Source organism: Salvia hispanica, chromosome 4 (genome assembly GCF_023119035.1).
Source record: "Salvia hispanica cultivar TCC Black 2014 chromosome 4, UniMelb_Shisp_WGS_1.0, whole genome shotgun sequence".
Classification (NCBI taxonomy): Eukaryota; Viridiplantae; Streptophyta; class Magnoliopsida; order Lamiales; family Lamiaceae; genus Salvia; species Salvia hispanica.
In genome coordinates, this window is record NC_062968.1 from 9,398,302 (window position 1) to 9,414,824 (window position 16,523).

The 16,523-nt window shown below is 43.7% G+C and overlaps 1 protein-coding gene across 1 annotated transcript; it reads right to left on the bottom strand.

Annotated features, from left to right (window-relative positions):
* Positions 1-3,210: 3,210 nt before the first annotated feature.
* Positions 3,211-4,766, bottom strand: LOC125220318 (cilia- and flagella-associated protein 251-like). The gene is made up of 2 exons (XM_048122477.1): positions 4,177-4,766; positions 3,211-4,090 (listed from the first exon to the last, which is right to left on the bottom strand). The coding sequence occupies exons 1-2, from the start codon at positions 4,764-4,766 to the stop codon at positions 3,211-3,213; spliced, it is 1,470 nt and encodes a 489-aa protein (XP_047978434.1).
* Positions 4,767-16,523: the final 11,757 nt, after the last annotated feature.

Genomic DNA, 16,523 nt, shown 5'->3' on the forward strand with positions numbered 1-16,523 from the left:
AACCACTGTTATAGACATCCTCACAAGCAAGATAGAGAGAGAGAGAGGAAGATCGAATGAGAATTGCTGGAGATACAATCCTTATAAATAAGCTAAACTGATAATTTTATTAATGCAGTTGGCTTTCTTTGTATTCAAAATAATTTAGTAAATTGTCAACGGGTATATAAAACGAGAAGCTTTGAGGATCCTTCCCTATCTCCCACGCTTTTCATTTTATATCTTGAAAAATAAATTAGAAAATGTCTTGTTTCTAAAAAAAATTATGTAACTTTTCACTAGATTTAATTAATGTTAAGGAAATATTCCCTGTATCTCTGTTAAATACTGACTGCTTCTATTTTGTTCAAGATTAGATTTCATACTAGATCTTTTTCAGCTGTACAATCCGATTCGAAATCTTGTTCACATCATCATTCGACATTGCAAATCTTGCTTTGTAGATTTTCCTTACAACCACTGTACCTAATTTTTTTTTGAACCATACACACATAGAGCATGTCCTTAAATTAATGTGTATGTGATTAAATTTTCACACAATTTTGGTTTTCATTAGTGAATCAATGAATATTAAGACGAAATGTAATTGGTTAAAGTGATACTACAGTAACACGATTACAAACTAGTGTTCCTTTGCCCCTTCATATATGAGATATTTCTTTTGAGCACGAGATTTAGGAAATGATGTAGAGAGAGGAAACGTGTTAGTACTTCTTTGCCAAAAATATAAATGACTCAATTTATGTAATTTGGTGGAACGTCTAAAAAAGGAATATAAAGTTGACAATTTTCAACACGACATGAAAATCCGACAGGAACACACATGAAAGTAATGGATTTGGGTCAACCCATCACGAATCCGATAATTTTGGGTTGGGTTCAAGTTGGATTCAAACAATCTTTAATTATTTTTATTCATTAAAAACAATTATGCTAGCTTTATTTTATAGGTTCTTATAAATCAAGTTCATATCGAATTTTATCTATTAAATCAAGTTTAATCGTGTAATACCATGTTTGTGTTGTTATTGTGTCATGTCAACCTATATTATATCGTGTCGTTAACAAGATCGCGTTGGGACAAGTTGTGTTCGGTTATGAAAATGACCTTCCGCGCTTGGGTTATGCCTTATTGGTTTGGTTGTTATTAGGTTCACTCGATAACGACTCAATCTTACTATACCTAAAACAATACACATCGTTTATGGTGGGAAAGAGGGAGTATCATTTTCGTTTGCAAGTCTTTGGGTTGCAAATGTTCGGAATTCATACGTTAGGAATATCTAATAACTAATTATAATTTTAATTTAATAGAATTTCATAATTTAAAATTAATGTCTTACTATTCTTAAGTTCGCAACTACCAATATCACTACCCGAATGGAATAAATATAAAAATGGGATAAAAATAGAAAATACAGTACATTGTAATTCTTTTTCATTCCATTCCTCTCTTCATACTGTTTTAATTTGCTTCAAACTGGGATTTATCTTATTTAAAAATAAGAAATTTTAGACGTGAATTGTAACTCTAACTCTCTGAGCCCTTCTTGCAATCATGGAATAAAAAAAAGAGTATAATGGAATAAATATAGAAATGGGATAAAGATAGAAAAAATATTATTACTCTTTTTTATTCCATTCCTCTCTTATTTTAAGCAAATTAATAGAATGAAAGTATGAATCACATTCAATTTCATTAAAACTAAAATGATTTGGATCTCCTGCTATGGAAAGAAACACGAAAAAAATGTTGTTAGTCAAATCCCATTATATTTTTTAAAATAAGAAATTGATATTTTAATATTTTATTTTTTACTATATAAAATAATGAAATGTGAAGAACAACATCCCCTGCAGTGCTTCTCTGCACAGGAGGGGATCCAAACTCAAACTAGAAAGGGTCATAGGCCATCCACATCCCTGTCTCAATACCGTCTCATCCCTTAACAATTCATGGGTCTCACTGCACTTTTTACCCCATCTCTTAACTAAGAGACAACACCTGCAACCCTCCATCTCTTAACCATCTCATCTCTTAACTATTCAATCAATTTCATTTTTTATTTTTATTTCCAACAAATTCAATTAATAAAAACACACTTCATTAAATAAAAGAAAATTACAATTTAAAATCCTAAAAAAATAAAAAAACACATAATTAAAATCTTTAAAAAATTAAAAAAGACATAATTTAAAATACTAGAAATTAAAAACACTTAGATTATAAAAACTACTCCGCCGGCGAATCATCCCCCGAAGGCGGTGGCGGTGCACTTGTTTGAGGCGGAATACCAAGTTGTCTTGCCAGATACGCAATGCTGACAAAATAGGCTTGATATTGGTCAGGCGTCATGCGGGAAGTGTCAGCCACCGTGGCGCTAAAGTACATGGACATTAGGAAGGGCGGCGGCGTGCCTTGGGAGCCTGCCTGGTTTGATTCACCTCGGCCCCTCCCTGTGCGAGCTCTAGCCTCCTTTGTCGCCTTGTTCCCTTGCGGCCGACGTCGTGTACCGGAGGAGCCCCCTGCATTGGATGTCGGGAACTCAACCTCTAGTGAGGCGTTGCCTTTCCCGTTCTCACTAGACAAGTATTGGCCACTCGCCGTGTGCTTCGGGCGTTTTGAGCTCGAGCCCATGCTGGACTGGACACCGCCAGCCCACTGACATGACTCTAGAGTGCAGTGCGGTTTGTGTGATGTGTCACTCGATCTAACAGGTCCAGAGGATTCGACTAGACTTCAGAGGCTAGAAGATGCCATCCTTCATGATCGTCAATCCTTTGTTGAAGAAGAATGGGAGATCGAAGTATCCTGGGTCGCTACACATTGGTAGGTTGGCTACCGAGTCGGCTATTTTCATCGACACATTCCTCTGGAGGTATGCTCCCAGCAAGTTGCATGCGTAGAGATGGCGGTCGGAGTGAGTTCTGACTCTCTGGCATGCATAGGCAGTCCAATACCCGAGGTGGACCTTCATGTTGTTCAGCATGCACCACATGAAATATAGCTCTGGAGCGGTGAGGGTTGCACCCACTTGACCCAATAGATTGTACCCGATATATACTTGTGCCAATCGGAGTACAGGGTTAGTGATGTGTATCCCCTTCGATGTGCTTGTCTTGAACTTGGCCACCTTCTTGTGGGCAACCATCCTCCAGGCCTCCTCTGCATCGAAGCCTGCTGTGTACTTGGGCGCGCCGATCTCTCTCTCATTCCACGCTCCTTCTTCCTCCTCTTCGAGTTTCCACGCTCCTTAGGTCCGAGAGGCACAGCTTCTTTCCGGATTTTGCCGATTTTCCATTCGTGGCTCGGCCATCGCACGCCTTCTGCAGCTTTGGGTCCTCAAACTGGACCATGGCTTCCAACAACCTCTTGGTCACAAGGACCTCCATTGTTTCGAAAGGGCTCTCCTCCACGGCTGGTATCTCAGCCTCCTCTTCTTCAGTTGGATGGGAAAACGGCACACGGATCGCCTCTGGTTCGCTGATCACCACAGTGGTGTTCGCGGGGCGAGATTTCTTCTTTTGGGGCTTAGCAGCATGCTTACCCTTCCTTTTTCTTTCCGCCTCATATCTCGTTTCCAGGGCCTCCGGAGAGATCTCCTCCTCGGCTGGCAAAGTTTCTTGGACCAGGGGGATATCATCCCCAGTCTCCTCTATGTCTTCCAGCCTCAGGCGCTTGGACCTGCCTGCCTCTGCCTCATCCACTTGCTTCTTGTTCCGACGGGATTGCCTCCTCGTCATCCTCTCATCCGTTGGAGTTACTTGGTCATCAGTAGTTGTATCGTCTACCACGATGATGTCAGTCTCGATCTCTTCACATTCTTTCTCGGCATCTTTTCCACTGCCGTCTCGTTCTTCTTCCTTCTCTATCTCCTTTTCAACAACTTCCTCATCCACACTCTCACCTTCCTTCTCAGCCTCCTTGTCAACAATTGTTTCACCTTCTTCACCTACACTGCCCTCACTACCCTTTTCACCATCCACAGTCTCCTCTACACCCTGTTCCTCATTCTCTTCCACTTCCCCTGTTTCTTCTTGCTCCACTTCCTCTACTTTATCACCCTCCCCACCATCTTCACCCTCTCCCCTGTATTCCTCATCCCCTGACCCAGTGGCCTCTGCGTCCAGTGTTTCTTCTTGCTCAACTAGACTACCCCCTCCCTCCTCTCTTACTCTTCCTCAGTATCCATCCTATCACTCTCCTCCTCTCCAGTTTCTTCTTCATTTACAGAGGGTTCGGCATGGGGCTCAGTTTCTTTTTGAGGACTCGTATGTGGGGGGTTCCTCTCTTGGGTTAGGGTTTCCGGTAAAATTTGGGGGTTTTCGGGGTGTGTGGGTAAGGCTTGTGCAGTGGGTGTTTCGATTAATGTTTGGGGTCTTGGTGGAATTGTAAGTGGGGTTAGGGCAGGAATTACCTCTTCTTGTTTCCGGCATGCCTCCGACATTTGTGCGAAGAATTTGCTCACCTTCGGCCCTTTCCCGTACTTCCTCATGAATTCTTGTATGATTTCCTCGGGATCCGGTTCCGCTTCGTCGGATTTCGCCTCGGCGGGGTTGTCTTGTCCGATGTTTGGCTGTGGTTGCACTTCGGTCGGTGTGGGCTGCGGTGGAACTTCTGGTAGAGTGGGGTTTTCTTCTGGTGGTGGCGTGGGTGCTTTCTCGGCCGCGGGAGTCGAACTCGCCGCCTCTGTTGCTTTCTTTTTGGGTTTTTCCTTCGGCGGGTTCTTCCCGCGGGTTGTGCGTGAATCCGGATTTTTCTGCATCTTTGTCTACGGCGGTGTTTTACGGCGGTGGTTGATGGCGGTGGGTTTGATGGTTCTCGGATCTGCAGAGAGAAAGAAAAGTTTGGGAATGGTGAGGGAAGTTAATTAGTTTTAAGGGAAGTTATTTTAGGAAAAAGAGAATAAAAGGAAAATAAAAGAAATAAAAGGAAAAGAAAAAGAAAATAAAATAAAAATAAGAAAAGGAATATCATGATTGGCTGCAGGCGAACGGTCGCGTCTCTGACGCAAGCAACCGTACGCCTCGCCAGCTTTTTGAAATTTAAAATTCAAACTTCCCCCTGATTTTTCTAACTTCTCTCTGACCGAGTAATCTTAAACACTTAGTAAAAACAACGAAATTTTTTGAACGTCTTTCATAAAAAAAACTTATTCATGTTATTTACACCTAAATGTTTAAATATTCTTGGGAATTAACTGGTCCAGTCAGCTGATCGAAAATTTTACCCTATCTACCTGACCCAGTAATTCCCGAAGAATATTTAAACTTGGCTTACTAGGCAATAGTGGAAGGTGTGTGGAGTGGAATTTCTTCCACTTCACACAACTCCGAACTATCCCTAAACACTTTCACTCTATGACCATTAACAAGGAAAGGAATAGAGTTAGAATTGACTCCCTGAATTTCCACTGCTCCATGCGGTCGAATACCAACGATTGTGTAGGGCCCTATCCACTTGGACTTCAGCTTTCCAGGCATGAGCTTGAGCTTTGACTGAAAAAGGAGTACTTTCTGCCCGACCTTCAGCTCCTTGACCCGAAGGTTTTTGTCGTGCCAGAGTTTGGTTCTCTCTCTATACCACATGGCTGAATCATATGACTCTAGCCTCAATTCCTCTAGCTCCTGCAGTTGCATCTTCCTCTCTTCCTCACAGGCATGAGCCTTCATATTCATTTCTTTGACTGCCCAATACGCTTTGTGTTCTATCTCCACGGGCAGGTGGCACATTTTTCCAAATACCAATCTGTAGGGTGACATTCCTATTGGTGTCTTGTAAGCGGTTCTGTAGGCCCAGAGGGCATCACCCAGACGCTTGCTCCAGTCCTTTCTTGATGTATTCACCGTCTTCTCCAGGATGCCCTTGATCTCTCGATTCGAGATTTCAGCCTGCCCATTTGACTGGGGATGATATGGAGTGGATAACCTATGGTGGACTCCATATTTTCTCATCAGTGCTTCAATCGTCCTATTGCAGAAGTGAGTCCTTGGTCTGAGATGATCGCTCTGGGCACGCCATACCGATTGAAAATATTGGCCTTTAGGAACTTCGAAACTTCCTTCGCATCGCTTGAGCTTGTAGCCTTGGCCTCTATGGCCCATGAAGTCCATGCCCCAAACATCAAAGATCTCGCAGACTATTATAGGAGTCTGTGGCATCTCATCTCTCATAGAAATCCCTCCGGTCAGTTGGCACCTGTTACAATTCTGGCAGAACTCATAAGCATCCCTATTCAACGAAGGCCAGTAGAAACCGCTATCTAGAACCTTTCTTGCCGTTTTCCTTGGGCCGAAATGGCCACCACACGCTAGTGCATGGCAATGTTTAGCACGTCTCTTTGCTCCCATTCTGGAATACACCTTCTTATCACTTGATCTGGACCCATCTTCCAGAGGTATGGGTCATCCCAAAAGTAGTACTTGGAATCACTTTTAATCTTCATCCTCTGGGCCCTAGTGATTTCTTGCGCGGTAGGTAATTCTCCAGTAACTAAATAATTTGCCAGGTCCGCGAACCAAGGCTCGTCATTCGGCTTGCCTTTCCGTTTCTCTGACTCCTCGGGCCCAGTTAATGCTAACACTGCTACCCATCTGATTGGTCTAGTGGATTCCCCTAAGTAATACAAGTGCTCCTCTGGAAAAGCATCAGGGACGGCTTCCTCATCTTCTCCCTGGTTAATCCTGCTTAAATGGTCAGCCACTCTATTCTCGGTCCCTCTCTTATCTCTGACTTCCCAGTCGAACTCTTGCAATAGCAGCACCCATCGGATTAGCCTTGGCTTAGATTCCTTCTTGGCTAGGAGGTATTTAATGGCTGCATGGTCAGTGAACACTATCGCCCTCGACCCCAGTAGATATGGTCGGAATTTTTCAAATGAGTACACCACAGCCAGCATCTCCTTCTCGGTGGTGTCGTAGTTCTTCTGGGCCTGGTTGAGAGTCTTTGAGGCATAAAATATGACATAACTTTTTCCTTCGATCCTCTGGCCCAACACTGCTCCTACTGCAAAGTCACTCGCATCGCACATTACCTCGAAGGGATAATCCCAGTTGGGCGAGCGGATTATCGGAGCTGTGACCAGACGATCCTTGAGTAGCTGGAAGGCTTTTTTACACTTATCATCAAACTCAAATTCCACCTCATTCTGGAGTAGTCTTGTCAGGGGTTGGGCGATTTTTGCGAAGTCCTTAATGAACCTTCGGTAGAACCCTGCATGCCCCAAGAATCCTCGAATCTCCTTCTGATTCGTTGGGTGTGGAAGCTTAGAGATCACCTCCACTTTTGCTTGATCTACCTCGATGCCCCTCTCAGATACAATATGTCCCAGTACTATCCCTTCCTTGACCATAAAGTGGCATTTCTCATAGTTCAGCACCAGGTTCTTCTTCCTGCATCTCTCCAAAACAACATCTAGGTGCCCCAGGCAAGTCTCGAAAGAATCTCCATATACGGTGAAATCATCCATAAATATCTCGATGCAGTCCTCCAGTAGATCCGAGAAAATGCTCATCATGCATCGCTGAAATGTCCCAGGTGCGTTGCACAGACCAAAAGGCATTCTCCGGTAGGCGTATGTTCCAAAGGGGCAGGTAAATGTGGTCTTCTCCTGATCCTCCGGATTGACATATATTTGGAAGTATCCACTGTAGCCATCTAGAAAGCAGAAGTATTGCTTTCCCGCCAACCTTTCCAGCATTTGGTCGATGAAGGGTAGCGGGAAATGATCCTTGCGTGTGGCCGCATTGAGTTTCCGGTAGTCTATGCACATTCTCCACCCCGTGACTAACCTTGTGGGCACAAGCTCGTTGCGGTCATTCTTGACTACTTGTATTCCTGATTTCTTCGGCACCATGTGGACAGGACTCACCCACTCACTATCGGGAATGGAGTATATGATTCCCAGGGCCAGCAGCTTCAATACTTCCTTTAAGACTTCCTCTCTCATGTTGGGGTTGAGTTTCCTCTGGAGATCCCGGTGTGCCTTGGCTCCTTCTTCCAAACGGATATGGTGCATACATAGATCGGGGCTGATCCCCACTAGGTCAGATAGAGTCCACCCTATTGCTTTCTGGTTCCTCCCCAGCACTTCCAATAGCTTGACTTCCTGCTCCTGGGTCAGAAGGCTGTTGATTATGACAGGCAGAGATTCGCCTTCGCCCAAGTAGGCATACTTCAGACCCGGAGGAAGGTTCTTCAACTCTTTCTTTGGAGGGGGTACTTCAGGTGGCAACGGATTCTTCTCCATTCCTTTCTTGACCAGCTCGTCCAACTCTGGCAACTTTTCCACACTGGCCAGTTGGACTGATCCCTTGGACCCAGGGGATCCTGCCTTGCCACAGAAATCCATTATTGCCTTTGTGATTTCCTCATCAGATAGCCCTTGCTTAATAACTGCTTCACACCATCCTGCAACTTCTTTCCTCATGGATTCGGTCATCTCCGAGGTATCAGCCTGTTCCTGCAATAGTTCGGTCTCAAGAAACTCCTGGACCAGGGGGTTAATCACATCAACAAAATGGAGGTTTTCCACGTCAAGTGGTTTCCTCATAGCTTCATCAATACTAAAAGTGAATTTCTCCCCATTGTAATCTAAACAGATGGTGCCATCAAAAACATCAATTATAGTCTTAGCGGTCCTCAAAAATGGTCTTCCTAAAAGTACGCCACTAGACTCAGCAGTTTCGTTGTCACTCATTTTAATCACATGGAAATCGGCAGGGTATAGAAAATCATGAACTTTAACTATCACATTTTCTAACACTCCTTCAGGGCTAATGCATGATCTATCAGCTAACTGGATCACCACTTTCGTATCAGTCATTCTTGCTCCTACCAGTTTTTTATATATGGAAAGCGGTAACACATTAATAGATGCACCTAGATCACACATAGCATGCTCGACTCTGACACCTCCTATAGTGATAGGTAAGGTAAACATACCTGGGTCAGTTTGCTTCGACGGCATTATCCTCTTTTGAATTACTGCAGATACATTCTCCCCGATCACGATCTTTCCATCGGATTTTGCCTTGCCCGCAATGAACTCCTTAATGAATTTGCTGAACGGGGGCAGCTTCATAGCCTCCAGGAACGGGAGATTGATCTCCAGCTTTCCAAAGATCTCCATGAAATCCACGGGGTTGTCCTTTTTCTTCTTGGCATCCCCTCGGTAGGGAAAAGGTTTAATCCTCTTTGTTGCGTTGGTCGGATCTTCCTTAGAGGGCTCTTCCGCCTCTCCTTTCTCTTTTTCAGTTTCTACCTCAGGCTCCGGGTCTAAGAAAAATGGGTCAGCCATCCGAGGTAACGATCCTCCCAAGTCACCGGCTTGGATATCATCCTCTGCTCTAACTTCTTCTTTTTGCTGGACCGGGTGGATAACATCTTCGCTCATCGGCACTGGCATTTCATCATTTACCTTCAGCTTGGGTCCTTCATATGCTTTCCCGGATCTCAGGGTAACTTGGCTGATATTTGCCCTTTCTGGTGGCTTTACTGAGGCTGGAATCCTCCCTTCATTTCCTCGCATGTCGCTCAGGGACGTTGCGATCTGAGATAATTGCTTCGACATCAGATCCATCGCGGCCTTGTGTTCCTGCTGAGCATCCTGTAGCTTGTGGACCACGTCATTGTTTGCCAGCAAGTTATTTTGCATGTGCTGTTGAGAACTCACTAGGTCATGGACCATATCGTCCAGATTCCTCTGGGTCCGGGAGTTCGGTTGACTGCCACTTGGCCCTTGACCATGATTTGGTCCACCCCCTTGATGCGGGCGAAAGTTTCCTTGACCTCCTTGGTTATTGTTGTACTGATTCCCTGGTCCCTGATAGTTGTTGTTCCTCTGGTGTGGGGGTACATATGAGCTTCCCTGGTTATTTTGATTCCTATTGTTCCAGCTGGGTTGATTTCCTTGACCTCCCTGACTCCAATTACCTTGTGCTCCTTGATTCCAGTTGCCCTGTCCCTCTTGATTCCTTCCGGGCCAGTTGGATTGGTTCCCTTGGTTTCCTTCTGAGTTAGTAATCTGGAGTTGAGGATTTTGATTCCCATCGGACCACCTGAAGCATGGATTGTCCCTCCATGGAGCGTCTTTGATTCTCCACTGGTTCCAATTGTTGCCTTGATTATTTTGGTTCCAATTTCCTACAACATTTATGTGGGCCGGACAATCCGTCCCTCCTTGAGATCCGCAATAATTGTAACCATCCTCTGGACCCAGTGCTTGTTTTTCTTTTTCTGTTGGACCCGGTGAATCGTTCTTCCCTAGGGCAGTTAGAATAGTCTTCTCCAGCTGCTCCATTCTAACATCCATCCTTGCATCCACTCGGGCATCCATCCTTTCTTCATTTTGCACTGTGACTGCATCCGCACTTCCCCTCCTTAGGATGGTACGAGGTGAATCGTATGCCTTTTTTGCATCAATTAATCTTCCCAGTATCTCTCGAGCCTCGCTCACCTTCCTCTTGGTGAAATTTCCTCCACTAGCGGTATTCATCAGATCTTTGGACTCAGGTTTTGCCCCTTCATAGAATAGATAGTAGGTTTCGGCTTCCATCATCCGGTGGTTTGGGCAAGCATCGAGCAGCCCCTTAAATCTGGACCAGTATTGGCTCAACGATTCATCATACTCCTGCTTGCATTCCTGGATCTCCTTCTTAAGAGCATTTGTTTTGTTAGAAGGGAAAAAGTAATCCAGAAATTCCAACTTGAAGTCCTTCCACGTATGGATCGAGTCGGGAGGCAACCTTAATAACCACGTGTTAGCCTCTCCCTTCAGCGCAAACGGGATCGCGCGTAGTCGGTAATCCTCCTCTGTTGCATCGTTGGGCCTCTTCTGAATACTGCAAAGCTTACTGAACTCATTGAGGAATTCATATGGACACTCATTCCTCCGACCCGAGAAATTGGGTAGAATACCCAGCACATTAGTTTTGATGTCAATCGCCCTCTGGCGCTGGGTAGAGACGATAGCCTGGGCTGGCTCGCCATCTAAATGGGCAGTGAGCCAGCCGATCTCCGGATCGTCGTCGCCTGCGTTGGCCATACCTTCAACGCTTTCCTCCTCTGTTTCTGAGGTTGACTTTGGTTCCTTCTTAACTGACGAAGTTGACTCCTCGTCGCTCTCCGAACTCAGGTGAACTGGATCCCCTGTTGTAAGCCCCGATCTGGTGGTAACTGGGAATATCGCTTCCTTGACCCGCCAACTAGTCTGGGCGCTCCTCCAACCAGGTGAGTTGTTCCAGTGTCCGAACCGGTAGCTCCTGTTCATAAACTGAAAAAAGAAACAAAAGAAAACATAGTAAATAAACTATTTACACCAAAATATTCGCAAACACACAAATAACACCATGCTATCCCCGGCAACAACGCCAGCCCACTGACAGGACTCTAGAGTGCAGTGCGGTTTGTGTGATGTGTCACTCGATCTAACAGGTCCAGAGGATTCGACTAGACTTTAGAGGCTAGAAGATCGTGAAACTATCAGAAAGGGGTCGTTGGGTGCACTCTATTCCTTAAAAAAAAAAAAACCTCAACCCACTATACTACAACTTAGCACAGGGAAGTAAAAGATCGATCCCACGAGGACGAAGGTGCTACGAAACTGCATTTGAGGATGTTTTGGGAAAGAAAAGGGGTGAGAAACTGAGATATTTTAAAGTTCTAAAACAGCTGGAGTAAACTTAACTAGACAGACTTTCCTAATTTGGACAGACAAGCATAAAGCGAAAAGTAAAGACAGATTTCCTTAAACTACCAGGGTCTGGAAAAGCATGCAGAAAAGTAAAAGAGACAAAGCAAATCGTACTGACAGGTCTAGGGGACATGCAGAAAAAGTAATGTACATGCTGAAAAGTACTGACATAAAGCAGATCTGGTTCTAACTACCAACAACTTCATCTTCTTCGGGAATCAAACGAGAATAGCAGAGAAAATAGAGTTTTAAACACCATGAAAACAGAGCAAACTTTAGATCTAAACTTAAAACGAGAAATTAAAGCCTAAACTAACAGATCTACGCTACTGGACCTAAAGGATGCAGAAACAGAAAGTAAATAGCCATAATCATGCACAACGTAAACATCAAGCACCAAATATGCGAAACTTCAACTCCAAAACACCACGATTCAACAAATCCAAACATCTCCATATGCAAATCCCCAACCTCCAACAACAAACCAACAGATCTCAGCTCCAAACATCCAACAACAAACAAAGAATGAACAAGAGATGAACATAAACTCAGAGATATCCAACCAAAAGCAAACATAAACTTCCATAATAACTAGAAATAAGTCTGAATCCAGTAGATCAAAGTCGGAAACTAGAGTTGCGAACTTAAGAACCACAAAGTACTAAACGAAAGCAAATAGAATTGTTTCTTCGCCTTCACAAGGCGGTGTTACACAGCAAAATAACGATGACGATGAGAACCACGGTGGCCAGAATCCTCCATGTCCAAGTGCACAGCAATACGAAATGAAAATTTGAAGTATGGAACTAGAACTAGAGCTAGGAGAGCGTAGAAGTGGCTCGCCGTGACTGTCTTGTTCTTCAAGGTTGAGCTCCTTATATATGTGAGGCTTTGATCCCTAGGGTATCCCTCTGGTGATTTTACGCTCTTGCCCTTGAGTAAGACTTCTTTAAAATAATCTGCTCTCGCCCCATTCTGCTCCCGTCGCCAACTTTTGATTCTCCCAGGTCTGAACGACGACTTTTGATTTTTGCTTCAATTTCATCTCTTTTGCATCTGCCAGGTCAGGTAACAACAACTCCTAGGTCCGCAGATTTACTACGCACCTGAACTCAATAACGCACATTAGCACCCCAAATGCACAGAATTTTAACCTTAAACCGATGCATGAAACGAGCCTTATCACCCACCTATCAAGCTCTTTGACCGATTGCCAAACATCAGAAAATTTGAAATCTTTGTCGGTGTCGGCTTTAAAGACTCGCAAAGCCACTCTCAAAATGTCGGCTCCACTGGCTCCGCTTTGGTAATTCTCCGCTTCATGCTTGTAAATCCCACAAAATATATTGATATCTTTGTCGGCTCGCTCAAAATGACTGCGAAGCATCTTCATGTTGCGGCTGGAGGTCCCCCTCGGCTTTTGCTCGTTGTATACATCGGTGACCTTATCCCAAAAACACTTAGGGATTGTTGATTCCCGACGATGGGCTCGTATGACGCGCTGATCTAAGAGTCGAACAAAGCCATCGTCTCTGCGGAGCTGTATGGATGACGGCTTACGTCCTCCACCTCCACCGCCTTGTCCTCGTCCTTTTCTTCCTCGTTTCCGGATCCGCGACTGGCGGAGCTTCCACCACCTCGTCCTCCTCCACCTCCTCCTCTTCTAGCTCTGATTGGAAGGTTTTCTGGAGTGTGTTTCTCCGGATTATTTTCCCTAATTTGGGATAATCCATGCGTTTGCCCGTACCTCGGGTCGATGGGACGATAGTATGCATCAATTGGAAAAGATGGTGTTTGGTATGCCGGCGTCGACGAGCCTTGGGTGCCCGGCGACGAACTAGAACCGGAAGCACCCAATACATTGTACATGCCCCCCAGTCGACAAACGCGTTCAAGTCGTAGCCGCCCTCGCCGCCGGAGTTTCCATCACCGGACATTTTTGCAGAAATTGGAGAGGAAAGAGAGATGATATGATAGTGATGAGAAGAAAAAAAGATGGGAGATAGTGTGTTTGTGTGTAAAATGAAAGAGCTAATGGGAGTATAAATAGAATAAAAAAAGAAAAACAAATAAAAAAAATTAAATTCAAACGGTATGACGACGCCCACTCGCGGGCTGGCGAGTGGGCGTCACGCCTCGCGCCAGAGCTCGCCAGCTTCATCGAGGCGGAGGGACACACGACGCGACGGGAGGGCTGCATCGCTATCTCGATGCTGGCTCATCTCGCTGAGACGAGTCCGAGCCTGCATCGAGATGGCGATGCAGATGCTCTTAGGCCCTTCTTCTTGGTATGATAAATTCAAAAGATATTTCCACTTTCATTTCATTCTTTTCTGCTTGGTATATTTTTTACTTATAAATCATCATTACATTTGATATCATTATTCAATTTCTCATGGGAACAATTATTCCTTTCATTTATAAAAAAGAAACTGTTTCAATTTAGTCTCATTTATTCATATTTTAGATTTTAATATATTATAGCATATTTTAGTTTAATATCTTCTCAATTTTTATACTTCATTCATCCTATAAAAATATGTGCACTTTCCATTTTTATCCGTCCCATAAAAATATAAGAATTTCCATTTACCAAAAGTTATCCCAATTTAGTACTCGTATACATCAAGTTATTTACAACTTATACTATCATTAAAACCCTAATAATAATGGGGACCCCACAATCCACTAACACTACTTTAATTTCGTTTCTCCTCATCTCTCTTACTTTACTAATTTTGTCTTAATTCATGTGTCATATCATATGCACATATCTTTATGGGACAAAGGGAATAATTTTAAAATTTAGTCTTCAAAGTAAAATTTGAAATTTCTAATGAATAAAAAAATATATCTAAAAATCCAAGGGGTGTGGTCGGGTGTAGTCCTGCCCAAGGTTTATCGAACCGGCGGTTAAAGCCGGTTACGGTTCCGAACCGAAACCGTGAGAATTTATCCGAACCGAAACCGTCGATTTTTGAACCGTGGTTCGGTTCAGGTTTGAAAATTTTTGAACTGAAACAGTGCCGGAACCGCCGGTTCCGTACGGTTCCAAATCGGAAACGCAAAAAACCGTGAAACCAAGCCGGAACCACAAAAAAATGACGGTTCGGAATCGTGAAAAACAACCGGAAAACCGTCGACTCGGAACCGAAACCGAAACTGGCGATTTTGGAACCGGAACCGCGAAACACCCTCACGGTTCGGTCCGGTTCAATAATTTCCAAAACCGGAACCGCGGTTCCGAACTGTAACTGTCGGTTCCTGAACCGTGGGCACCTCTAGTCGGGTGGCATGAGACTTGTCTATCCTTAACCAAATGGTCAGGGGATCGATTTTGGCCTATAGGTATGGAGCAGCCTAAAATCCTTGGGTTAGCTGTCGTACTCATCGAGATGCCTACAAATCAACAAGGTGGTAATTGCCAAAAAAATATGTAAAACACTACAATGCACACATACACGCACACATACACGCACACATATTTCACGCATACACACACACACTCACAATACACACAAAACATACAAATACACTACAGTTCCACACACAATATATACACTTCACACACAAGACACACACTACACACATAATACACACACTGCACTTACACAACATAAACAACGCAGCACACACACAACAGACTACATAAAATACACACACATACACTTCCACACACAATATATACATTGCACACACAAGACATATATTGCACATATAAGATACACTGACTTCACATACTCTGCGCACACAGACTTTACACACAAACACTTTACATACACAACACACACATTGCACACAAAACATACTTTCACACACAACACACACTACACACAAGGCATACACATCGTACACAAAATATACATTGTATACACAACATACATAATACAAAAAACCACACCACAGCCAACACACACTACTACACTACATATAAACACATTGTGCATCCATATTACACATAGTACAAACATACATATCACATGCACACACATCACACAACACACAACATACATAACACACACACACACATACACATACACACACATTACAAACAATACATGCGCATATGATGTTAATCGAGCTAATATGCTCGGGTTTGGGCCAACTCTATCGAGCCAATCTCCATTGTAAGTGCTCTAGGCCTAGGGCACCCTCCTCGTTTAGCCGTGAAACTATTTATGCAATTTACTTTAAAAAGGACGGTAAACAGTGGCGAACCTATAGAGGGTCATAAGAGTGTCCGCAATAGAGTGGCACAGCCACGATTTTGCCCAAGGTACAACCACAAAAACTCTTCTATAGCAATAAAAACTTGTCCAGCCCAATAGTGGTCATGCCACAACCACAAATCTCATTATTTTATCAATTGTTAGTATATTTGAATTGGATTAGAATAAAAATTATCGGACGATAATAATTAGAAAAAACACATAATTTAATTAAAAAAAATTAAAACCAAATTTTCGTTGTATTATAAAAAGGGAAAAATTATACAACGAAAATTATCAAAATCACACAAACAGCACCGCCGCGCATATCACGATGTGCCCGCTCCCCTATGTGCTCAGATCTCTTCAACCAAATTGGCCTGGAGTTGGATATGTCCGGTTTCCTACGCATATCAGTGAACAGTTGGAGAAAGTATTCATTATTACGTGGTACACCCATCTGCAAGGACGCGGTGGCAACACAGTGACTTGAACTAGCACCATGGTCCGATGCCCAACACTCTGAAGCTGATCCTTCATCATCTATTATCATGTTATGCAATATGATACATGCATATATGATATCGGTGACATCGTTTTCGTGCTAAACTCGTGTCGGGCA